A 25,911-nucleotide genomic window follows, 5' to 3' on the forward strand; every position below is an offset into this window, starting at 1 on the left:
TCTCAATCCATTATTGTTTATAATTGTCTTAATCTATAGATAATGTTTGTTGTTTTGCTGTAAGTGGGCCAGACAGATAAGTTTAGATTTAATCTTTTGAAATGATTTATTGAGATCTTTCTTTTCTTCAGTTACGACCACCTCAACCTCCAGTGTATCTCTTTGTGTTTGATGTATCTCACAATGCCGTTGAAACTGGATACTTGAATACAGTTTGCCAGAGTTTGTTAGACAATCTGGATTTGTAAGTATCTTAATTCATCTTAAATTTGAAACTAGCAAAATGAATAAGTAGTGTGAAAATAGAAAAAATGCTATATAATTGTGTTCTAAAACTCCATAAAATTGATTCGTTAACTTTAGATCTCACTTTCTCTGAGAAACATAAATTTATTTTAACTTAAAAAAAAATATTTATTCATTTTGAGAGAGAGTGTGAGTGGGGGAGGGGGAGAGAGAGAGGGGACAGAGGACCCAAAGCTGGTTCTGCGCTGACAGCAGCAAGCCTGGTGTGTGGCTGAAACCCACAAATCATGAGATCACGACCTGAGCTGAAGTCAAACCCTCAACCGACTGAGCCACCCAGGTGCCCCTTACTTTTTTTAAATGAAAAAATTTCAAACATGTAGTAAATAGAAAGAATGTAGTGAACTTCCAGGTACTTATCCCTCACCTTCAATATTTTTAGCATTCATCTGTTGTTGCTTCATCTAATTCCTCCCATACATAAACACTTTTTTCCCCTTGAGTATTTTTACTCAAACCATAGTCAGCATATCCTTTTAACTATAAGTACTTAGAATTATTTTTAACCCTAAGATTCAAGTATTACACTACACAAAATTAGCAATAGTTCCATAATGTGATTTAATACCTGGTTCTAGTTTTGGTTTTGGTTGTCTCAGAAATGTCTTTTTACTGTAAGTTTGTTGAAATAAGAATACAAACAGTGTGTACAAGTGGCATTTCATTATCCTATCTCTTAAGTCTCTTAAAATATCTGTATGTTAAATGGTTCCTTAGATACTTAGTGTAACCCATAAAAGCTAGTATGACTTTTCAGTGTAATGAAACATAGTGCTCTTGTGTTGTGTGGAAGACTGTGAAGTACCAAATCATATCAGAAGTGGACTAGTAAGTCCTTCACCTTGGTGAAAGGAGCCTCCTTGTTCTTTCTGGAATTTTTTTTTTTTTTAAGTTTATTTACTTGTTTTGAGAGAGAGAGTGTGGGCAGGAGCATGTGCAGAAGGGGCACACAGAGAAGGAGCGAGAGAATCTCAAGCAGGCTCTTGGCTGTCAGCCCAGAGCCCCATGTGGGGCCTGATCCCATGATCCTGGGATCATGACTGGAGCTGAAATCGAGAGTTGAATGCTTAACTGACTGAGCCACCCCGTATACCCAGTATTTATATTTTTAATTTAGATTGTATATGGGGATTGTCTGTTGATGTGAAACTCCACTGACTCATCTAAGCATGAGCAACAAGAATGAAAACTAGTTTGTCCCTCTCCTTAAGAAACTATAGGTCAACACATTTAAGTTCTTTAAGACAAATCCTCCTGTTGCTCTTTTTTTTTTTTTTGAGGTTTATTTACTTTTTTTTTTTTTTTTAATTTTTTTTAAGGTTTTATTTATTTTTGAGACAGAGAGAGACAGAGCATGAATGGGGGAGGGGCAGAGAGAGAGGGAGACACAGAATTGGAAGCAGGCTCCAGGCTCGACGCGGGGCTCGAACTCACGGACCACGAGATCGTGACCTGAGCTGAAGTCAGACGCTTAACCGACTGAGCCACCCAGGCGCCCCAAGGTTTATTTACTTTTGAGAGAGAGTGAACAGGGGAGGGACAGAGAGAGTAGGGGATAGAGAATCTGAAGTGGGCTCGGTGCCTACAGCAGCAAGCCTGATGCAGGGCTTGAACTCAAGAACCATGAGATCATGACCTTAGCTGAAGTCAGACACTCAACAGACTGAGCTAGTGAGGTGCTCCTTACTGCTCTTCTTAAGACAAACAACATAAGAAGAGATTTAGGTAACCTTTAAAAATTTTTTTTAGTGTTTTTATTATTTTTGAGAGAGAGAGAGACAGACAGAGTGCAAGTGGGGGACAGGCAGAGAGAGAGGGAGACACAGAATATGAAGCAGGGTCCAGGCTCTGAGCTGTCAGCCCAGAGCCTGACGTGGGGCTTGAACTCATGAGCTGTGAGATCATGACCTGAGCCAAAGTCGGACGCTTAACCAGCTGAGCCACCCAAGAGTCCTTGGGTAAACTTTTAAAAGAAGTGCACTACTTAATTTATATTTTGGAATTACCATTTATGGTAATTTTTTAAAATTATTTTTGATAAATTAAAATCATCTACAAAGTTTTCACTACAGGAACATGAAAAGTTTTGTATACACTTTCAAGTATTTTTTATCTGCCATTTCCTGTGTGACTTATTTAGCTTCATATAGGTGTAATGAGTTTTGGATTGCTTTATTATTGCTTGGTTTTGTTGATTGTTTGGCTTCTGCAGTGTTTTCACTTTGTGCAGGGTATGTTTTCATGCTAATTAAACATTGAATGGGTTGAACATTTATGTTGGGACACTTCCCATAATACCAAAGTAGTTATTTGCATGTTAACTCTTCACAGATATTATATATATATATATTTATATGGGAAAACTTGATGAAATCCTCTTCTGAATTTGTTTATAGGCTTCCTGGCAATACTAGGACAAAAATTGGCTTCATTACGTTTGATAGTACAATCCACTTCTACAGTCTTCAAGAAGGTCTCTCTCAACCTCAGATGCTAATAGTTTCAGATATTGAAGGTATATATTATACACTTTAAATTATTGAAATGTCTTAGGAATTTTCAGTTTTAGAAATATCATGTTATATAGTGTATACGATATGACTCTATTATATTGAGGGAAAAGACCTGGAGTATAAAATGATAAGCTTGTTGGAATTGTAAGAGTCCTTCAGTCTAATCCCTCATTTACAGAAGAGGAAACAGTAATAGAGGTAAAGTGAATTCTGGACAAGGCAACAAAAACAAGTTAATGTTCAAACTCAGATTAAATGTAGGTTTCTTTTTCCCTCATTCATTCATTCATTCGTTCATTCAAAAAGTATTTGAGAATAGACATAGAAGAGTAATGGAATAGAATAGAGGGCCTAGGAATAAACCCTCACATATATGGTGAATCGATTTTTGACATGGAAACCAAGGCCATTCAATGGGGAAAAACTGTCTTTTCAACAAATGATTCGGAGGAAAATGAGCATGCAAAAGAATGAAGTTGGACCCTTACTTAAAACATATAAAAAAAAAGGATCAAAGATCTAAACTCAAGGGCTAAAACTATAAAACCCTTAAAAGAAAACAGAGGAAAATCTTTATAACATTGGGTTTGGTAGTGATTACCTGGGTATACATCAAAAGTAGAGGTAACAATAAATTGGACTTCATGAACACTAAGACCTTTTGTACATCAAAGAACATTTTCAAAAGAGTGAAAAGATGACTCACAAAATTGGCAAAAATATATGCAGATCATACGAATGATGCAGGATCAATATCTAGAACATGTAAAGAACTCCTCAACTCAATGATTAAAAAAAATGGCACAATTCAAAAATGGGCAAAGGACTTAAATGGACATTTCCCCAAAGAAGATACATGAATGGTCAATAAGCACATGAAAAGAAAAATACTCAACATCATTAGTCATTAGAGATATGCTTCTCAGCAATAGCCAAACTACGGAGAGCCCAAATGTCCATTGACTGCTAAATGGATAAGGAAGATGTGCAATGTATATACAGTGGAATATTATTATCCATCAGAAAGAATGAAATCTTTCCATTTGCAATGACATGAATGGAGCTAGAATGTGTGATGCTAAGCAAAATAAATCAGAGAAAGACAAATACCTTATGATTTCACTCGTGGGAATTTAGAAACAAAACAGATGAACATACGGGAATGGGGGGAAGAGAAGAGAGGGAGACAAACCTTCTCTTAATGACAGAATACAAACTATGGGTTGACAGAGGGAAGTGGGTGGGTGATTGGCTAGGTGGGTGATGGGTACTGAGGAGGGCACCTGTTGTGATGAGCACTAGGTGTTGTATGTAAAGTGGCAAGTCAATAAATTCTCCTAAAACCAATATCGCACTGTGTTAACCAAGTAAAATTAAATAAATAAACAAACAAACCTCTCAAAACCAAAAGGAAAAAAAAAACACGAATCACAACCACAGTGAGATACAATTTCACATCCATTACAGTGGCTATTATCAAAAAAATAGGACATGATAAGTTTTGACAAAGATGTGGAAACACTGGAACTGTCATGCATTACTGATGGGAATGTAAAATGGTACAGTGCTATGGAAAACAGTTTGGCAGTTCCTCAAAAAAGTTAAACACATAGTTGTCATTATGATCTAGCAGTTCTACTCCCAGTATATACCTAAAATAATTGAAAGCAGGCTCAAACCAATACTCATACCAAGGTTCATAGCAACATTATTCACAGTAGCCAAATATGTAAAGAATTCAAGTATCCATCAACAGATGAATGGATAAACAGTGTGGTATATACATATACTCAAGAATGAAATTCTTTTGCATGCTATAACACAGATGAACTTTGAAAACATGCGAAGTAAAATAAGTTAGATGCAAAAGCACAAGGATCGTATGATTCTGCTTATATGAGATACTGAGAATAGGCACATTCATGGAGATAGAAAGTAGAATACAGGTTACCAGGGGTTAAGGAGTTACTATTCAGTGAGTACAGAGTTTGCGATGATGAAAACATTCTGAAAATACATAATGGTGATGGCTATACAACATTGCGAATGTATGTACACTTAAAAATTGTACACTTAAAAATGGTTAAGGTGAGGGATGCTTGGCCGGCTCACTTGGTAGGGCATGTGACTCTTGATCCCACATATTGTGTATATTTCATAACCACAGTTAAGAAAAATTAACTCAAAACTCATAGACTGGAGTGTGAGATTAAATTTTTTTTTTAATGTTTATTTATTTTTGAGAGACAGAGGGCATGAGCGGGGAGGAGCAGACAGAGAGGGAGACACAGAATCTGAAGCAGGCTCCAGGCTCTGAGCTGTCAGCAAAGAGCCCGACGTGGGACTTGAACTCATGAACTGTGAGATCATGACCTGAGCAGAAGTCAGATGCTTAACTGACTGGGCCACCTAGGCGCCCTTTGAGTATGAGATTAAAATAGAAGAAAACAGAAGTAAATCTTTGTGACTTTGGATTGGTTGATTTCCTAGATATAACACCAAAAGCACAAACAACAAAAAATAGAAAAATAGAAAAAAATAGGCTGGCTGGCTCAGTCGGTAGAGCATTCAACTCTTGATCTCAGGGTCATGAGTTTGAGCCTCACATTGGATGTAGAGATTAGTTTGAAAAAAGAGAGAAAAGGATAAATTTGATTTCTTCAGAAACTTTGTGTTTCAAAGGATACCATCAAGAAAGTGAAAAGACTGTCCACAATATGAGAAAATATTTGCAAATCGTATGTCTGATCAGGAATTTATATCGAGATTATGTAAAGAAGCCCTACAACATAACCTGTAAAGGACATCTTGATTAAAAAGTGAGCAAAATATTTGAATAGACCTGTCTCTATTCAATACACAGTGTTCAATGGCCAATAAGCACTTGAAAAGATGCTCCATATCCTAAATTATCAAGGAAATACAAATGAAAACCACAATGAAATGCTACCTTATACTGACTAGGACATTCAGAACTCAATTTTTTTTTGCTGCTGTTAGCATGTCTATGAATGTCCATAGAAGCATCATGAGTATTGGTTTTGTGGTTACAAATAAATTTTACTGAGTAGGCAAATTGGCAAATATAGAATCCACGAATAGTGAGGATTCACTGTACATCTTTAAAAGGTAGTAGTTGAGGAGAGCTCCCTTCTGTCTTGGTTATTTTAAATCTCACAAAAAATCAGCTTTATTTCCTAACCTGTTTACCCAGATACTTACTTCATTGTTCGCTGAACAGGTGATTCTGATGATGGGCCAAATTGTGAATTCAGTGATGTGGTCCAGCCTCTCAATTTTATACATAAGCTGATAGATGGGATGTCCCTTGCTCTATGTCACATAGCAGGGATTTAAAAAAAGACAGTAACAAAGTATTTTCAAGAAAGTGGAGAAATTACAACTCTCATATACTGCTGTTTGGAACGGAAAATGTTGCAGCCACTACAGAAAACAGTCTGTCACTTCCTCCAGAAGTTAAACATAGAGTTACCATATGATCCAGCAATTCTACTCAATATTTATATACTCAAGAAAATTAAGACTATGTGCATGTGAATGTTCATAGCAACATAGCCAAAAAAGGAGAAACAACCCTAATACCCGTTAGTTGATGAATGTGTAAACAAAAAAATGTATCTATACAATGAAATATTTGTCAATGAAAGAGAATAAAGTACTGATAGATGCTACCACATGGGCAAGCCTTGAAAACATTTTGTTGTGTAAGAAGCCAGTCACAAAGGACCTCATAGTGTGACTTTGTTAGTACGATGTATCCAGCGTACGCACATCCAGAGACAGACTGGCAGCTGCCTAGTGCTGTGAGAGTTGTCAGGGTCATGAAGAATGGCGGCTAATTCATGTGGCATTTCTTTTCGGGATGATGGGAAGGATCCAGAATTATTGGTGATGGTTGTGTAATTTTGTGAACATATTAAAAAATTACTGAATTGTATCTTCTACGAGGGTGAATTCTATGTATTCTATGTATTCTATGAATTGGTTTTTTTTTTTATATTACATTTCTTTATTTTTGAGAGGCAGAGAGAGACATAGCGCAAGTGGGGGAAGGGGCAGAGAGAGGCAGACACAGAATCTGAAGAAGGCTCCAGGCTCTGAGCTGTCAGCACAGAGCCCGACGCGGGGCTCACACTCACGAACTGTGAGATCATGACCTGAGCCAAAGTTGCACACTCAACCAACTGAGCCACCCAGGCGCCCCCATGTTTTGTGAATTGTATCTCTGTAAAATTTTTATTAAACGTTTTTTAGTTCTAAAGAAAAAAGAAGAAATCTAAACAGAATTTTTATGTGACAGGTCAAGTAAATAATGTTTCACATTATTTTTTTGGTATTACTTTTTACAAAGATTGTAATGAGCCTTTTTTTAAAAAATCACAAACAGTACCAAAATGTAGAAAGTGAGACTTCTCATAATCCGTCACCACCACCGACATTTCCCTTCCCCATTTGCTCCATTTTTAAGGAAGAGAATTTAATTCCTAAGTAACAATAAATTTCAGTCCTGAGGAGCTCATCTGATGTGGTCAGTTAGCCTATCTTCTGATGTAATTGATTTTGTAGTTTCAGAAGTATAGGCACTGGTGGGGGCCTCATTTATGAGAGTATCTCCTTTTTGAATGACAGAGCAGTTGGTGGGCTATGTTACTTCTTTGTAAAGACAGCTTTCTTGTATGTCATCTTATTCAACATTTTTTTTTTTTAATGATAAGAATGCTGGCTTCCAGGTCTAAGCAAGAATGTAAAGTAGCATTCTAAACTGTGTCTTTAACCTAAGAAGCAGAGCACTTCTGCAAACCCTTACTGAGTGCTTATAGATCAATATTTTCTAATATGATCTAATATGATCTAATATTTTCTAGGAGGCTATTTACCTTATACATGGTAACAGATAAGTTGCAGTAAATACCTAAATAAATGCTACTTTGGTGGCTTTTTGAACATGGGTAGACACTGCTGTATATGTAATAGTAGAGAAGGTGGCTTTTCTTTAAATATGGGGACAGTTAATTGTATCAGTGTTAAGTATTTGGAACATCTTTAACAATTAAGTTTTGTTTAAAAGAAATATTTATTTATTTTTCAGATGTTTTTATACCTATGCCAGAGAACTTATTAGTAAATTTAAATGAAAGTAAAGAGGTAAGGCACATTTTCCTATCTGACATACTTAATTATAATATTGAAGGATTATATTTTCAAAATGAACTTTAAGTAAAGTTTTGTTTGTTTCTGAGGTATTTTTAAGACGTGTAACATTTTATATTTGCTGTTAGTTAAAATTCATCAGATGAACAGCTCTTGAGTTTACCCTTGAACTGATGGCTTTTAAGTCTAATATAGCAAGATGCTTGTAATAGGGTAGAAGATAAGCCTATTGCATATAGGAGGAAAACCTGAAGGAAACCTGCCTTGCCAGCCATTTGGGAAATTGGGAGGGTTGCTCAGATAAGCTTCTGGTCACTACATAGAAGCACTTTAGCTAGGCTGCTTTCAGTGCCCTTTGCTTTTCTGATTCACAGAGTGTCATTGGGGTCAGTTCAGAAGAAACTTATTACCTGCCTGGAAATTGCCATGACATAATACAGTGAGAGGTGAACAGAATGTGTCTGAAGGGGGGATGTTGTCTACCCTGTACATGCATATATGCCGTAGGGGTAACATTTTAACTAGCAAGTCTATGGTCTTAGCTGTTGGCAACAGTGACTTCACCATAGTGTGAAGTACATTTTTTCCCTTTGACTCTCCTTATTTGTACAATAAACCTGAATAGGTAGTTGTTTTTCATTTTGTTTTTCTTTTGTAGTGGTATTACTAGTTGGCAAATTTACTGGCTATCTTAGACTTTTCAATAGGGAAGAGTTAAACTTGCTTTGGAACTGCAAAGAATAATGTGTGTAGAGGTGATTGAGAAGGCCATGTTTCATGGCATTAAAATAAAACAAATCTCTAACCTGTGATGGTTCTTTTGGATACATTTTGGACTTATAGTCTTGCTGGACTACTGCATGTGCAAGAACTGTAAGGCCCCAATTTTGATTTGTCTTGCTTGCCAATTTATAATGTTGACTTAAAATGGCTTTCTTGTCATTTGACCAACTTCATTGTTTACTGTACTGTCTGTAGATTCTCTGACCATCATCACAACTCGGTGTCTTGTCTACTGTATTAGTTACTGATTTTTTGTGAAAAAAAATTTTACTTGTAACACCTTTGAGTTTTCTTGCTTTATTTTACAAGCTTGTTCAAGATTTACTGAAAACTTTGCCACAAATGTTCACCAAGACCCTGGAAACGCAGAGTGCCTTGGGTCCTGCACTTCAGGCTGCCTTTAAGCTGATGTCCCCAACTGGTGGTCGAATGTCTGTCTTTCAAACACAACTTCCTACTCTTGGAGTGGGAGCCCTGAGACCGCGAGAGGAGCCCAACCAAAGGTCTTCTGCTAAGGTGAGGGTGTCATCACATGTATGTTACTGTACATGGTGGTGTTCTGCTCTGTCCCTTTGACCACAAAGCTTGTTTCTCATTTACTTTTCAGTTGTGGAGAGTAGGGAGTATAAGGAAATAGATAAAGCATTTCTCTTTTATGTCATAATTTCCATTTTATTACATTTTCTACCTGATTGACTCTTACTTTACTGTTGGATCTTTAGCATGCTACTCACAATGCAGCCTGCCTTTGATGAGAAAGTCTGGCAGCTAAGGAATATGCCTTCTAGGGACAAAGTAGAACATGGATAAACACTAAAATGTAGTCATAGTTTGGTATACTGATTGCCATAGAATTGCTTTTAACACCTTGTATGTATAAACTTAATTTGAGATGAGTATTTTTCAAAAGATGATGAGAGTTGCCATGTGCTACAATTATGGTGTCAGTCCTGGAGTCTGTCTCCCTAAATTCTGCTTTTTAGATGTATGAACTTGAGTAGTTAATTTCTTTGCCCTTCTCTTTCCTTATGTTTATTTATAAATTGAAAATAATGGTAGTTACCTGCTTCTTATAGTAGTTCAAAAGGCTGAATGGATAATACACATGAATTGTTTAGAACAGTTTCCAGCATAGTAAACATTAAATCGATTACCGAAATTAGCATAATAGGTATATTTCTTTTTAAAAGTAAAACAAAATAGGGGCACCTGGGTGGCTCAGTTAAGCTTCTGACTTCAGCTCTGTCATGATCTCATAGTTTATGAGTTCGAGCTCTGCGTTGGGCTCTCCGTTACCAGCATAGAGCCCACTTCCATCTTCTCTCTCCTCTCTTTCTGCCCCTCCCCAGCTCACTTTCGCTCGCTTACTTGCTCTCTCTCAAAAGATAAAAAATAAAGGTAAAACAAAATAGAAAATAGTTAAGCAGTACATGTTTTTTTACTGAAAAAGTGAAAAAGTATTACAAAAATAAAGGATTTTTTTAGACTACCCCCAAGGCTACCTGTTAACATCTTGGTATATATAGATAGATTTTAAAATTTTATGACAATTTAGAGGCACCTGAGTGGCTCATTCAGTTAAGTGTCCTACTCTTGATTTCAGCTTAGGTCATGATCTCACAGTTTGTGCGTGGGTTCAAGCCCCACATTGGGTTCTGTGCTGACCTTGTGCAGCCTGCTTGGAATTCTCTGTCCCTCTCTCTCTGCCCCTCCCCTGCTCCCTTGAGCTCTCCCTTTCAAAATAAATGAATAGGGGCGCCTGGGTGGCTCAGTCGGTTGAGCGTCCGACTTCAGCTCAGGTCATGATCTCACGGTTCGTGAGTTCGAGCCCCGCGTCAGGCTCTGGGCTGATGGCTCAGAGCCTGGAGCCTGCTTCCAATTCTGTGTCTCCCTCTCTCTCTGCCCCTCCCCCATTCATGCTCTGTCTCTCTCTGTCTCAAAAATAAATAAACATTAAAAAAAAAAAATTAAAAAAAAAACAAAATAAATGAATAAATAAAGTTTTAAAAAACATAAAAATTTTATGACAATTTAATTTAAAATTTTTCTTTATATAATTTATTATTAATAGGAAATTCACTTGACACCATCCACTGACTTCTATAAGAAATTAGCCTTGGATTGTTCTGGTCAGCAGGTAGCCGTTGACTTATTCCTTCTTAGTGGACAGTATTCTGATTTGGCTTCTCTGGGTAAGTTCTTCCTCATGACTATTTTTTTTTCAAATGAATTTGAAAATGGTATTTATATGATGATATTCCAAATAGAGGACAAAGTGAAGGGATTTTTATTCCTTTGGGAGAGTTAATCAGTCTACTATAAACCTTTTGGTCTTCTACTCTAAATATTTATAATAGAGACGTTTTTATACTATTTAAAAGAATGAAATTTTCTTTTCTGATAATACTTTGGAAGGCTAAGGAAGAATTGATTCAAATACCAGTAGTTTTTTTGGTGCAATCGTAGCACTTAATGGCAGGATTTTTTAAAAGTGTGTGTTCTCTTCCAGGTTGTATTTCTCGGTATTCAGCAGGTAGTGTCTATTACTATCCCTCTTACCACCATCAGCAGAACCCAGTACAAGTACAGAAATTACAGAAGGAACTACAGAGATACCTCACTCGAAAGATTGGCTTTGAGGCAGTCATGAGGATTCGGTGCACAAAAGGTGGGACTTTTATTTTTTAACATATGCATAGAAATGTTGCTTTTGATACCAGTAAATACACATTTTCAGCTAGTCTTATTTCATGTTTGCTCTTCTAAGATATTTTACTTACACTGATGGAATATGCAGTTAATAACAGATAAGGGGTGCCTTGCTTGTTCAGTTGGTAGACCATGGGACTCTTGATCTCATGGTTGTGAATTCAAGCCAACATTGGATGTGGAACCTAGGTGAAAAAAAAAAGAATGGAGAAGAAACATTATAAAATGGAGACTCGTTTGAATATACCAAAAGCCACTGAATTGTACACTTTATGTGTAATTTTTATAAATTTTTTAGTGTTTGTTTTTGAGAGAGAGAGAGAGAGGGAGGGAGGGAGGGAGGGAGAGAGAGAGAGAGGGAGAGATTGTGAGTAGGAGAGGGGCAGAGAGAGAGGGAGACACAGAATCTGAAGCATGCTCCAGGCTCTGAGCTGTTAGCACAGAGCCCAAGGTGGGGCTCAAACTCACAATGCGTGAGATCATGACATGAGCTGAAGTTAGAGATTTAACCATCTTAAGCCATCCAGGCACCCCTATGTGTAATTTTTATGGTATGTGAATTATATCTAATTTTTAAAAATCATATCCCTCCTCTCCCCCACGCCCCACCAAAAATAGGCATGGATTTTTATTCCATGTCTTGAACAGAAACAGTAGTAGTGAAAGGTGTTTTTTTTAATAAAACAATTATTTTTTAATTACAGTAAATATTCATAACAAAATTTATTATTTAACCATTTAAAACTATACAGTTGAATGGCATTAAGTACATTTTCTTTTTTTGTTGTTTTGTTTTGTTTTGTTTTGAAGTACATTTTCATTATTGTGCCACCATCCCCACCATTGATCTTACAAATAGGAGATCTTTTTATTTGTGCTCTTCTTTATCTGCACTGCTACTAACCTTGCCTCAGTGTTGCTTTGGAAATAGTCTGAAAGTTTCAGAATGCTTTAATCCAGTGTATTTTTCAGGATAAATGCCTGTGGCTGCTAAATGATAATAACTATTCTCTTAGGAAAATGGGAAATAATTCCAGATATTTTATTCCTTCACATTATCAACCTGGTTCTAATCTTTCATTCAAATTTTAAAATAATGTTGTTCTTTAAGAGGTGTGAAGCAATCATTTTTTTAACTTATTTTTTTTAATGTTTATTTATTTTTGAGAGAGAGAGACAGAGTGTGAGTGGGGGAGGTGCAGAGAGAGAGAGAGAAACACAGAATCCAAACCGGGTTCCAGCCTCTGAGCTGTCAGCACAGAGCCTGATCATGACCTGAACCAGAGTCAGACGCTTAACTGACTGAGTCACCCTGGACTCAATCTTTTTTTTTTTTTTTTTTGCAGTGGAAAGATTATATGAAATATGTAGCCAAAAAGAAAAAAAAAAAGATATCAAAAGATAAAGATCCACAACCTGTCCACTAGATAGATACTGAAATCTGTTGGTCAAACCATTTGCCAAATGGAGTTCTCTATTATCATTGTAATAAAAAGAAAAAATGATTGAGTGAAACAACTGGTAATAAAACATATGTAACATCTTAAGTAAAGTATCAAATGACATTTGTATAAGGCTGACACGTCTTCAAACAACTCAGCTATTAGTGTCACTCATAACCAGTTAGTTACCACAGTAGCTTCTTTGGGTTTCTGTTTATTTTTGTGCTCTGATTGGCTGGCTATAGATTGGAGGTTCCTAAAACCCTCTCTTTGGGTTCAATTTATTTGCTACAGAGCAGCTTACAGAACTCAGAGAAACATTTTATTTGCTTGATTGCTGGTTTTCTATAAAAGGATATAACTCAGGAACAGCCAAATGGAAGAGATGTGCAGGGCAAGGTATGGAGAAGGCAAAGGGCATGAAGCTTCTGCAGCTTCCATGTTCTGAGTGTTCCACTCCTCCCAGATCTCCATGTGGGCACCAATCCAGATGCTCTCCGAAGGACCCCATCCTTTTGAGTTTTTATGAAGGCTTATTTACATAGTCATGATTGCTTAGCTTATTGGCGGTTGGTGACTGTATCGTCCTCTAGGTCCTCTCCCCTCCCTGAAGGATGTTGGTGGGGTAGGGGTTGAACTTAAAGTTCCAGCCTTCTAATCACATGGTTGGATCCTCTGGTAACCAGCCCCCATCCTTAGGTTACCTAGGTTCTTGCCAAAAGTCACTCCATCAACATAGCAAGAGACACCTTTGTGACTCTCACCACTTAGGAAATTCTAAGAGTTTAGGAGCTCTCTGCCAGAAATGGGTAAAGATCAAGTATATATTCTTATCATAAATCACAGTATCACATCTAAACCTTTAGATTTACTCTCTGCCAGTCTGATAAGTGACAGGGATAAAATGAAAATATATAAACGATTTTGATAAAGTTTTCTCTTCTAGGTCTTTCCATTCATACCTTCCATGGGAACTTCTTTGTTCGGTCAACAGACTTACTGTCTTTGCCTAATGTAAACCCAGATGCTGGGTATGCAGTACAGATGTCAGTGGAAGAGAGTCTTACTGACACTCAGTTGGTTTCCTTTCAGTCTGCACTCTTGTATACATCCAGCAAAGGTAAGGTGGGGTGTTTTGAGTGGGGGGAGGTGTGGATTGTTGTTGTTGTTTTTGTGGCAAAGGCATATAACATGAGATCTATGTTTTAAGAGATTTTTAGGTCTACAATCCAGTGTTGTTAACTATAAATACAATGTGTTACAGCAAAGGGAAATTTTTAAAATTTGGTCACGTATTCATTGGCTTAGAATAATCTCCCTTACTTTTGGAGGTACTCATTTCTCTTAAACCAAAAGAATATATTTCTGATCTTAAGAGATTTGTTGCTATCCTTGGTAAAGCCAAGATGTGTGATTTTTATTTTCCTTAACCAATTGTATTTAACAGATATTTATTGAGAGTCTACTTAGTGTAAGGCTTACTGTTTAGAAAAAATCTTGGTATTTCCACGTTGCTTTTCAGAAAGATGTTACCAGTCTGTGGTCTTACCAAGTGCCCTTTTCATTTTAGCCTTTGTGTGTGTGTGTGGTGTGTGTGTGTTTAGTTATTGTTGCTGATATGATAGGCTAAACATTATATGTTTTCTTTTGGCTATCATTATTCTGGTCTAGAATAGAAAATCTAAACAGTGTTACCCTTTATTGCAGATAGTTCTTCTTTCTAAAAGTAATTTGTATGAGCTTCTTATATGTACCTGTTCATTGGTCTTCATGTGTCCATATAGGTTGTAATATGGATATCATCTCTAGTTTTTTTATTTGTTCTTTTACTTTAGTGTTCCAGATCTTGCTGATTAGAAAATTTTTAAAAATTAGCTTGATATTTGATGCTTCCCAAAAGGTTTTCATTTTTATTTCTGTATTTATTGATTTTTATTATTGTGGGTAATAAATACCAAAAAAAATATATTAGTCGATTTCTTTTAAATTTTTTTCTGTGGTTAAAGAGGAAAGTATAAGATTTCTCTAGGCTTTAAATATCAAAACAGACTCTAGAATACATGTGGAAGGTAGTGTTTTTTAAGTTTATTTTTGGGAGAGAGAGAGAGCATGAGCGAAAATGAAGGGGGGACAGAGAATCTGAAGTGGGCTCTGCACTGGCAGAGAGGAACCTGCTTGGGATTCTCTCTCTCTCTCTCTCTCTCTCTCTCTCTCTCTCTGCCCCTTCCCCACTTGTGCTCTCTCTCTCAAAATAAATAAACTTAAAAAAAAAAAAGAAAGAAAGTAACCAAAAGGTTTAGAAAAGAAATTTTTAAGAAGCGAACATGTTACCATAATTTATGGTTCCTTTTCAGTAATAACTTGAACAAAAAGAATTTTATAGTCAAAAAATGAAAGAAATAAAAGTTAATAGAGTTTTTACTCATTAAGGCTTTGAAACTATTTCTGCTTATTAAATAATCTTTTTGGTTCTAAATTGAAAAGAAGTGATTTTTCCAAGAGACTTGCATACAAGTTTTTAAATATAAGTTGTCCCTTACTGTCATTTATATGTTTTCCCCAAAGGTGAAAGAAGAATTCGTGTTCATACTTTGTGTTTGCCTGTAGTTTCAACTCTGAATGAAGTCTTTCTTGGAGCTGATGTTCAAGCAATTGCAGGGTTATTGGCCAATATGGGTAAGAATTGTTATCACCTATTGTAAATACTTCACAGATAATAACATTAGAAAAATCTGGAGAGTTTTATTTTGCTTTAAATTTTTTCTTAAATTTACCTTTAGAGAGAGAGAGTGAGCGTAAGTGGTGGAGAGTGACAGAGGGAGAGAGAGAGAATCCCAAGCAGGCCCCACAGTCAGCAGGGAGCCCTGTGCAGCGCTCATCTCATGACCCTGGGGTCATGACTTGAGTCAAAATCAGCATTCAGATGCTGAACCGACTAAGCCACCCAGGCACCCCTTATTTTTCTTGAAATAATTAGCTTTAGGGGCATCTGTGTGGCTCAGTCAGTTAAGTGTCCGACTTCGGCTCAGGTCATGATCTCCTGCCTAGTGACTTCAAGCCCTGCGTCAGGCTCTGTGCTGACAACTTAGAGTCTGGAGCCTGCTTGGGATTCTGTGCCTCTCTCTCTTTCTGCCCCTTCCCTGCTCATGCTCTTTGTCTCTCTCTCAAAAATAAATAAACATTAAAAAATAAATACTTAACTTTAAAGGTTTCATTGTTTTGGATTCTGTGTATGCCTCCTAAGTAACTACTTGAATGAAAGGAACTTTTTTTTTCTTTTATTTAAGGAGCTTTATTAAGATATAATTTATGTGCCATATCACTTAACCTATTTTAAGTCTGCAACTCTATTATCTATGATATATTTACTGAATTGTATGGCCATCACCTCAATCTAATTTTAGAACATTTTTATCATCCCAAAAAGAACCTCATGCCCATCAGCAGTAACTGCCCACTTCCTCTTTTTATCCCTCACCAGCTTTAGGCAACTACTAAACTGCTTCCTGTTTTATAATCTGCTTGTGGTGAATTTAAATAACCATATTTTACTAAATGTTCAATACTAAAGTTTAATAGCTTTCTTATGAGGTCTGTAACTTGGATTGCAAGAGACAGTGAAGTTATGTAAAGATCATTATTCTTGGAGTCATGGAATTTGAGATTGAAAACCAGTTTACTTTTCACACATAAGTTTGCATTCTTGGCCAGATCACCTGAGCTAGAATTTATTTATTCATACCTTCAGTTCTTTACTTCTGTCTCAGACATAGTTTAGTTGCCTCCTTGATTTTTTGTTGTTGTTTTTGCTTTTTTTCTCCTTGAGGAAAGATGTCGTTTGGTCCATTTACTTCAAACTCAAATCTGTCTATGATAAGGGTGATTACTTTTTTTTTAATTTCCTATTGGTAAATTCTTTTTTTTTTTTTTAAGTTTATTTTGAGAGAGAGAGAGTGAGCACGCATGAGCAAGGGAAGGGCAGAGAGAGAGGGAGAGAGAATCCCAAGCAGGCTCCACACCATTATCAAGGAGCCCATCTTACGGTTCTAGCTCATGAACCGTGAGATCATGACCTGAGCCAAAATCAAGAATTGTATGCTTAACTGATTGAGCCACCCAGGTGCCCCAGCAAATTTTTTCTTTAACGAAGCCTGATGAAGGCCAACCCCATTTTAGTTAGTCTCATATGCTGTTGAAAGTTAAAGATTGTGGGGGCGCCTGGGTGGCTCACTCGGTTGGGCGTTCGACTTCAGCTCAGGTCATGATCTCGCGGTCCATGAGTTGGAGCCCCGTGTCGGGTTCTGGGCTGATGGCTCGGAGCCTGGAGCCTGCTTCCGATTCTGTGTCTCCCTCCCTCTCTGCCCCTCCCCCGTTCATGCTCTGTCTCTCTCTGTCTCAAAAATAAATAAACGTTAAAAAAAAAAAAAAGTTAAAAGATTGTGACCTAAGAAATTTGAGGGTCATTGCCTTTATATTTTGTTCAACTAATACTTTTTACTAACAGTATGACCAATATTATCTTTATTATCATCAGCAAGAACTATATATTAGGTGGTATTTGTAGGTTTGAAAAAATCTGCACAATGGTTTGCTTCACAAAAAGTATTGGTTTTGTTACTAAATTTGGTTGATAGCATTATGGACATTTTTTCACATTTTATAAATTTTTTTTTTTAAATTTATAAATTTTTTTCACATTTGATAAAGATTTTATCAAAATCTTTAAAATCAGGATGTCTTCAATTGAAGTCTTAAGAGTTAACTGTTGATCAGGTGACAGTGGTCTTTATTCTTTCTTGGCTATATACAAATTTGGTTATAGCAGTTAATAACATCACTTTATTGATTGTATTTTAATGTTTATTTTTGAGAGAGAGGGAGAGAGGCCAGGAGTGGGGAGGGGCAGAGAGAGAGAGAGAGGGGTAGAGAAAGAATCCCAAGCAGGCTCTCTGCTGTCAGGGCAGAGCCCGATGTGGGGCTTGAACCCACGAACCGTGAGATCATGATCTGAGCCAAAGTTGGACGCTTAACCAATTGAGCCACCCAGACACCCCAGTATTGATTGTATTTTTGATATCACATGAATTGAGGTGTTTTTTTTAAGCTTATTTATTTTGAGGGAGAGAGAGCTCAAGGAGTAGGGGGAGAGAGAGAGAGGGAAAGAGAGGATCCCAAGCAGGCTCCATGCCATCAGCACAGAGCCCCACGCAGGGCTCAATCTTAAGAACTGTGAGATCATGGCATAAGCAGAAATCAGGAGTCAGATGCTTAACCGACTGATCCACCCAGGTGCCCCAACATAAATTTAGTTAGTTAGTTAGTTAGTTAGTTAGTTAATTAATCTATTATTTTTTAATGTTTATTTACTTAATTTTGAGAGAGACAGAGTGTAAGTAGGGTAAGGGCAGAGAAAAAGGGAAACACAGAATCCAAAGCAGGCTCCAGGCCCCAAGCTAACAGCACAGAACCTCATGCAGGTTTCAGACACAGGGACCACAAGATCATGACTTGAGCTGAAGTTGGACGCTCAACCGACTGAGCCACCCACATGCCCCTTAACTTTTTTTAATGTTTATTTTTGAGACAGAGAGAGAGAGAGAGAGAGCCAGAACATGAGCAGGGGAGGGGCAGAGAGAGAGAGAGGGAGGCCCAGAATCTGAAGCATACTTCAAGCTGTCAGCACAGAGCCTGATGCAGGGCTCAAACTCACAGCCGTGAGATCATGACCTGAGCCGAAGTCGGATATTTAACTGACTGAGCCACCCAGGTGCCCCATGAATTTAGTTTAGTTGTAGTTTAAGAACTCTCTAAAACAATTATGTGCTTTTAGTGTTTAAATTTTTCTTCAGGGGAAAAATTTTTTTTCCAGTATGCTGAAATGCATGTAAACAGAGTGGCATGACAGGTGATGAGAGGCATCTAAGTAGCTAAGAGCTCTTGCAATAAATATAGGGTAAAATTCTCTGTGAAGAAAGCATGTGCTTTAGTTGCAGACTTTTTTCTTTTTCTGTAGTATGTAAATAAAATGGTGGATTACTACTAATAACATCTTAGATTTGGGGTACCTGGGTGGCTCACTTGGTTGAGTTTGTAACCCTTGATCTCCAGGTTATGAGTTCAAGCCCCACATTGGGAGTAGAACTTATTTAGAAAGAATATTTCAAAATAACATCTTAGATTGAACAAAGAACAGTTTTGCCATTTTACAGGTAAGGAAACATACTCATGAGGGTTAGATTCTTTGCCATTTTGTCTTACAGTTAGGAAATAGAGAAGCATTTCAGCCAACTTTGATTTGACTCTTCAGACGATGTGCTTTGAGCTACTATGCTTGTCTCCTTGTGTATGTGATACATTGGAGAGGGAATTTGTATAATAAAAAAAAAACATCTCTTCTATCTGTAACAGTGGGATAGAAGTGGGATAGCTAAACTTCTATCTTCTCTCTTGTTTGTTCCTGCCTTCCATCTGTTAGCTGTTGACAGGTCTGTGACTGCCAGTCTGAGTGATGCTCGGGATGCCCTAGTGAATGCCGTCATAGACTCTCTTTCAGCTTATCGTTCTTCAGTCCTAAGTAACCAGCAGCCTGGACTCATGGTTCCTTTTTCTTTGCGGCTTTTCCCACTCTTTGTGTTGGCTCTCCTTAAACAGGTAAGAGAGTTAAACCCAGAAACTAACACAATAATGTCATTAGCCCAAGTTTTTATCCTGTGAACCACTAAACATTGTATGTATAACTTTAAGCCAGTTAAGTTTTCTAAGCACAGGGATCCTGGCTTTTATTGGAACCTTGAAAAAATTTGTAACCCAAAAAAGTTTAAAAATACTGATTTAAAGGGTGTGCCTTATTTGTAAGAGATGTTCACAAGGTATTCACTTAAGTTATCAAAGATGTAAGTGATGTAAGTAATGATCAGTTTTCCGAAACAATCTTTTATTGCTAGAGCAAGAAGTCACACATGAAACTCTTCTTTTGGCTTTTTCTTGCTCCCTACAGTATCTCAGCCACATACTACTAAATCTTAGCTATGCCTTCTCATACCTGTGCCATGGGCTGCATTGCACTTTCCTCTTACTGTGTTTGAGCTCAAATGTTATCTCTCTAGCAGTTGCCTTTCCTTCTATGGTCCTGTAGAGTTTTTCATTTGATATTGTTATTTAATGATCTCCCCTGCCTGCCCTTTACCCATACCACTGGCTCCCCCTGCCCCGCTCTCCAAAAAAGAAAGGAAACTCTAGGCTGGTGGAGGAGACTTATTTTTCCAGGGTACAAAATCCAATGTCCAAGCTTATGTACTTCCTGTAACTTTCCCTTGTAAGTTTTATTAAAAAGCTCATGTTAATAAATCACTTAGGGTTACATCCCAGATTTCAAAACTGATCAAAACTACTCTGGATCTTGTCAATTTGTATACTTTTCTGAACTCCAGGATCTACCTGTCTGGTGTATGTCATCTCTTCTTAGGTGAGAAGGGTAACCCACTTACCCTAATAGGATGGCTTTTGGATCAGCTTCTAGTTTCTTTAACTCAAATTATGCATTTCTACTTTTGAATATAATGTAAATACATAGAAATTACATAAATACTTAAATTTTAACATTTAAAAATCTGAGCTTTTCCCTCTTCAGGTCTTTCCTTAATGCTGTCCTTTCGCTGAGGCCTGCCTTCCCTTACCTCCCCATTTAGTGTGCAACACTCTGTTACCATTCTAACCCACATTCTTTATCTGTCTTCCCTCCCTTATTTTTCCTCTAAAGCATTTAACACTGACATATCAGTATTTTGCTTATTTATTATTTACTCTTCTCTTACTAGGATTTTTTAGTTATAAGGACAGGGATTTTTATCTTTTTTGAAAAGTTTACCACTTTGTTTCAGCACTTAGAACAACAGTTCTTAGTACATAACAGGCTGTCAGTAGTTATTGAATCAATAAATGAAATTTCCTTCTTCCATTTCCCATAATATTCTTTTTTCTTTCTTAGTGACTATCAACATACTAATTTAAAAAATCTTGAGGCGCCTGGCTGGCTTAGTTGGCGGAGTATGCAACTCTTGGTCTCATGGATATGAGCCCCACAGTGGGCACAGAGCTTACTTTAAAAAATCTTAAGAGCCTTGGAGTGCCTAGGCTGGCTCGATCAGTAGAGCATGTGACTTTTGATCTTGGGGTTGTGAGTTGAAGACACACTTTGGGTGTAGAGATTACTTAAACAACAACAACAACAAAAAGCCTTAAGAGCCTTTCTGATCTTCAGCTTCCTTTGTTTATAGTTAGTACACTTGTTTTAAGGCATAATCTCATTGCTCCTAGCTCTCTGCCTCTTTCTACTACTTTCCATCAATAGGAATGCTTAAAACCTTTTTTTTTTTTTAAACATTTTATTTTTTTTAAGTAATGGCTACACCCAATTTGGGGCTTGAAATTAGAATCCTGAGATCAAGAGTTGCATGCTCCTACTGACTGAGTCAGCCAGGTACCCCAGGAATGCTTAAAACTTTACCTCGAAACTTTTAGTATTCTCTATGAAGCTAATAGATCAGTTACAATTCACTACAATAAAAACCAGTTACAACTCAGCAGTTCTTCCTGCCCACGGATCATGTCCCCGTGCTTTAATAAAATCACCTGTGGGAAAAAACAAAAACAAAAAACAGTTAAAACTCATTACTTATTAACTTTATTTTGCTAAGTAACTGTCCTCATTTGCATTATTGTATTATTATTTTTCCTAATTGATTTGTAAGCTTTATTGTATTGTTTATATAACTGAAGGAGAAACAAGGATAGTTAACCACCATTAGTCATCACCCAGCATTTATAAAACACAGGTCTTTGGTCCTTCATTTGTGTTTTCATTTTTTCATCTGCAATATAACCTTACCCTTCTCATGGTATTATTTAGATTTTTATGTCACCATCATTCTATGGTAGAGTGTTTAGATCCATTTCACTGATTAGGAAACAGAGAGATCCAGTGACTTTGCCATGGTCAGGTAATTAATTTCTTCCAGGTGGAGCTATAACCACAATTTAATAGATTTGTGTGACTTCTTAAAAGATACTTTTAGGGGCGCCAGGGTGGCTCAGTCGGTTAAGCGTCCGACTTCAGCTCAGGTCACGATCTCACGGTCTGTGAGTCCGTGAGTTCGAGCCCCGCATCGGGCTCTGGGCTGATGGCTCAGAGCCTGGAGCCTGCTTCCGATTCTGTGTCTCCCGCTCTCTCTGCCCCTCCCCCGTTCATACTCTGTCTCTCTCTGTCTCAAAAATAAATAAACGTTAAAAAAAAAATTTTAAAAAGATACTTTTAAAAGAATAATTAACAGTAAATTTGCTAATTCTGTCTGAAGATACTCTTTTAACATCTGAGTTGGAAAGCTTTGTTTATATTTGTTGTTAAATACCCATTTTTTGGATGGGGGGTGGTTTCTTGTTACAGAAATCGTTTCAGACTGGGACAAACGCACGTCTAGATGAACGCATTTTTGCCATGTGTCAAGTGAAAAATCAGCCATTGGTCTACCTTATGCTCACAACTCATCCCAGTTTGTATAGAGTTGACAATCTTTCAGATGAGGTAAGATTGATTACTTTTTTAGTGGCTTTTTCTTGGAGGTTTATAAGCCTAATTATATTGAGTCCATTGTAGAAATGAGGAAAGTTTTTATTCCTTCGCTAAGTCTTTGTAAGGAAATTTTGGTTTGGGGAAGTTGTAACATTATTTGTCCTTTTTTTTCCCCTTTCTTTCTTTTGAAGTTCCCACTGAGATATTATTATTTACCTGAGTTAAAGTCAGATGCATGAAAATATCAAATCATAATCTTTCTTTCTAAAATTGTGATCGGGGCGCCTGGGTGGCGCAGTCGGTTAAGCGTCCGACTTCAGCCAGGTCACGATCTCGCGGTCCGTGAGTTCGAGCCCCGCGTCAGGCTCTGGGCTGATGGCTCAGAGCCTGGAGCCTGTTTCCGATTCTGTGTCTCCCTCTCTCTCTGCCCCTCCCCCGTTCATGCTCTGTCTCTCTCTGTCCCAAAAATAAAAAAAAAAAAACGTTGAAAAAAAAAATTAAAAAAAATAAATAAATAAAATTGTGATCAAGTTAGGATATATATATGTACACACACACACACATATATATATGTATATACATGTATATATATATATATATATATGTATATGTGTGTGTGTGTGTGTGTGTGTATAGGAAGCAATATTTTGGTTAAAAACCTTTCAAAGCTTAAAGAATTTACGATCTTGCATATATAAAGGACAAATTGCATATGAAATTTGAGGAGTCTTTGCATTGCCTCATTCTTTCATATGGGCCTTTACTTAGAAGACTAGAAAACAGAACCACTGATAGCTTCTTTTCTTTCCCACCAGAAAAAAGTCAAGATTATTTTTTTCTTTCATATTTGAAAACCTCTAGAAATTTCTAAATAGCTGTATTGAGGCAGTGCATGGTCTTTCTCCTGCTTTTCACATGCCCTAAGGCAAGAAGTCTTAAGGTAATATGGTTAATAGTCCCTGTTAGAATTAAAGCCTCATGGCTAGAGGGGAAATACCTCTTGGTAGGTCAGTATTTTATTTACTTCCTCCTTCTAAGGTTTAATCAAGTACCTAGATTAAATGGTTAAAAATTTTTGGGTCAAAAATTAAGTTATGAATATTTAAAGGTGTGTTTGTGTTTTCAGATAACAGTATGTCTATTAGAAATGAGAAACTTCCATTTCTGGCCTTAATAAATAAAAGATATGTCAAACTGAAAAGAACTATTAAGATATCATTTGCATTGGGCTTTTAATCCTCCCTCATTATGTACACATGACTTAAGCCACACAATCAGCCATTATTATTAACTAATTATACATAGATATTAGTTGCATTTATTGTATTTTATAATAGTTAAAATCAGAAGTTAATTTGGTTTTATTGGAATTCACAATGGGGTTTTTTTAGATAAGTGATAAATATTTCTTCATCTTCTTTATATTTAAATACGAATAACTGATTTACCTAAGTAAGTTTCAAAGTCTTGGAATTAACATTGGAATTAAAATTTTAATTGTGACTCCAGATTACCATGTCAACAAAAATTTTTGGAATTCAAAGGTTTGGTCAGAGGCCAGGGAAAGCTTTAGTGTTAAACACTTTACAAACCAGGAGATGCAGCCTTCCAAACAGAAGTACACTCTGAAGGAGGAAGGATTTCAGCTCAGGGTTACGTAGGCACAAACTGCAAGTTCTGGGTTCTTATTAGGAGTTGGTCAGACTGAGGTCCCAAACTGCGACTTCAGGAGCAGGTTGACAAGCAGGATACAATTTAGTGTTTCTGGTAGCAGCTTCAGGATATGGCAGCTGCTGGAGGGTGTGATAAGATTTGTGGCAGGGTCAGCAAATTTTCCTGAATTTTATGTGGGCTTGTCAACTCAGGCTGTGTTGACTAGTTTTGTTCCTCAATGATCATTTGGCCTGATAAAAATTTTAGCTTTTCTGGGATGCTTGGGTGGCTCATTCGGTTAAGTGTCTGATTCTTGGTTTTGTGTGCTCTCTCTCCCTCAAAATAAATAAACTTTAATAAAACAAAATAAAATTTTAGCTATTCTCCTTTGACATGAAGGAACCCATCTTGTCTGTTAGCCGTTGTCTAATTATTGGGGTATTTTGTTCTCAATTATTATCTAGTAAAAGCTTTAACTTTTGGGGGCACCTGGGGTGCTCATTTGGTTAAGCATCTGACTTCGGCTCAGATCATGATCTCATGGCTCTAGAGTTCAAGCCCCGTATGGGGCTCTGTGCTGCCAGCTCAGAGCCTGGAGCCTGCTTGGGATTCTGTGTCTCTTTCTCTGCCCCTCCTCTGCTCGTTCTCTCTCTCTCTCTCTTTCAAAAATAAATAAATGGTAAAAAAATAGTCTTTTAAATAATAAAAAATAAAAGCTTTAACTTTTCTGTCTAATTTCTCAGGGAGCACTCAACATCAATGATCGCACCATACCTCAGCCGCCTATTCTTCAGCTTTCCGTGGAGAAGCTGAGCAGGGATGGAGCTTTCCTCATGGATGCAGGCTCTGTGAGTTAGTCTGACTGATCTGGATCATTCCCTCCATGTACTAGTACACATTCATTCCCTGTAATATCTTCTTTTTGGGGGCAGATTATATGTTATTTAATCTCTATTTTTGTGTGAGCCACATTCTCCCTTCATAGCCTCTTTTCATGCCAAGCATAAAATGTCTCATCATGCTTAAAACTGATTATTATTAGTTCATTTGAAGTCAGTACAATTTCACTAACCATATTTATTATTTTGATCTTTTAAATCATACTCAGTGCTGGGAGTGCCTGGGTGGCTCAGTCGGTTGAGCCTCCAACGCTTGGTTTTGGCTCAGGTCATGATCTCACAGTTCCCTGAGTTCCAGCCCCACATCTGGCTCTGTGCTGACTACAGAGTCTGCTTAGGATTCTCTGTCTCCCTCTCTCTCTGTCCCTCCCCTGCTCATGCTCTCTTGCTCTCAAAATATATAAATAAACTTAAAAAAAACCACAAAAGTACACTCAGTGGTAAAGGTTAGTCAGCAGCAGACTGTTAAATGCACATCTCAAAATAATTTTCTTCCTGTCCCCAGGTATTGATGCTTTGGGTTGGAAAAAATTGTGGACAAAATTTTCTCAGCCGAGTTCTAGGAGTTCAAAACTATGCATTAATTCCACAAACTATGGTAAGAATTTATTAGAGTGATTATAGTAGACTTAAAGGGCATTTCAAATGTGGCAAAATCATGAACATCCCATTTTAAATCAAAGTTTTTCCAGAAAATAAAATGCTGCCACAGATTATGTTTCCCTTCTAATTGGGAACATAAAATAGTCATTTTATGTTTTAAAGGCATTCTTTGGATTATTTTGCATCAATGACTTAGTTGTTCTTATGTGTCTATGACAATAGACTATTTTAGGAAGAAAGTAATGAATTTAGTTAATGCCCCC

The 25,911-nt window shown here is 37.1% G+C and overlaps 1 protein-coding gene across 3 annotated transcripts in view; it reads left to right on the top strand.

Annotated features, from left to right (window-relative positions):
• The window catches only part of SEC24A (SEC24 homolog A, COPII coat complex component), a 98,580-nt gene that overhangs the window by 67,548 nt on the left and 5,121 nt on the right, over window positions 1-25,911 (top strand). For all 3 annotated transcript variants that reach the window (XM_042984203.1, XM_007087736.3, XM_015540056.2), the window contains 12 exons: window positions 132-244; window positions 2,703-2,821; window positions 7,930-7,985; window positions 9,084-9,290; window positions 10,846-10,966; window positions 11,284-11,442; window positions 13,872-14,045; window positions 15,491-15,601; window positions 19,401-19,576; window positions 22,368-22,505; window positions 24,890-24,994; window positions 25,551-25,643. In XM_042984203.1, the coding sequence (XP_042840137.1) occupies window positions 132-244; window positions 2,703-2,821; window positions 7,930-7,985; window positions 9,084-9,290; window positions 10,846-10,966; window positions 11,284-11,442; window positions 13,872-14,045; window positions 15,491-15,601; window positions 19,401-19,576; window positions 22,368-22,505; window positions 24,890-24,994; window positions 25,551-25,643 (1,572 nt within the window). The remainder of the gene's footprint in view (window positions 1-131; window positions 245-2,702; window positions 2,822-7,929; window positions 7,986-9,083; window positions 9,291-10,845; window positions 10,967-11,283; window positions 11,443-13,871; window positions 14,046-15,490; window positions 15,602-19,400; window positions 19,577-22,367; window positions 22,506-24,889; window positions 24,995-25,550; window positions 25,644-25,911) is intronic.

This window comes from Panthera tigris, chromosome A1 (assembly GCF_018350195.1).
Source record: "Panthera tigris isolate Pti1 chromosome A1, P.tigris_Pti1_mat1.1, whole genome shotgun sequence".
In the NCBI taxonomy this organism is placed as follows: domain Eukaryota; kingdom Metazoa; phylum Chordata; class Mammalia; order Carnivora; family Felidae; genus Panthera; species Panthera tigris.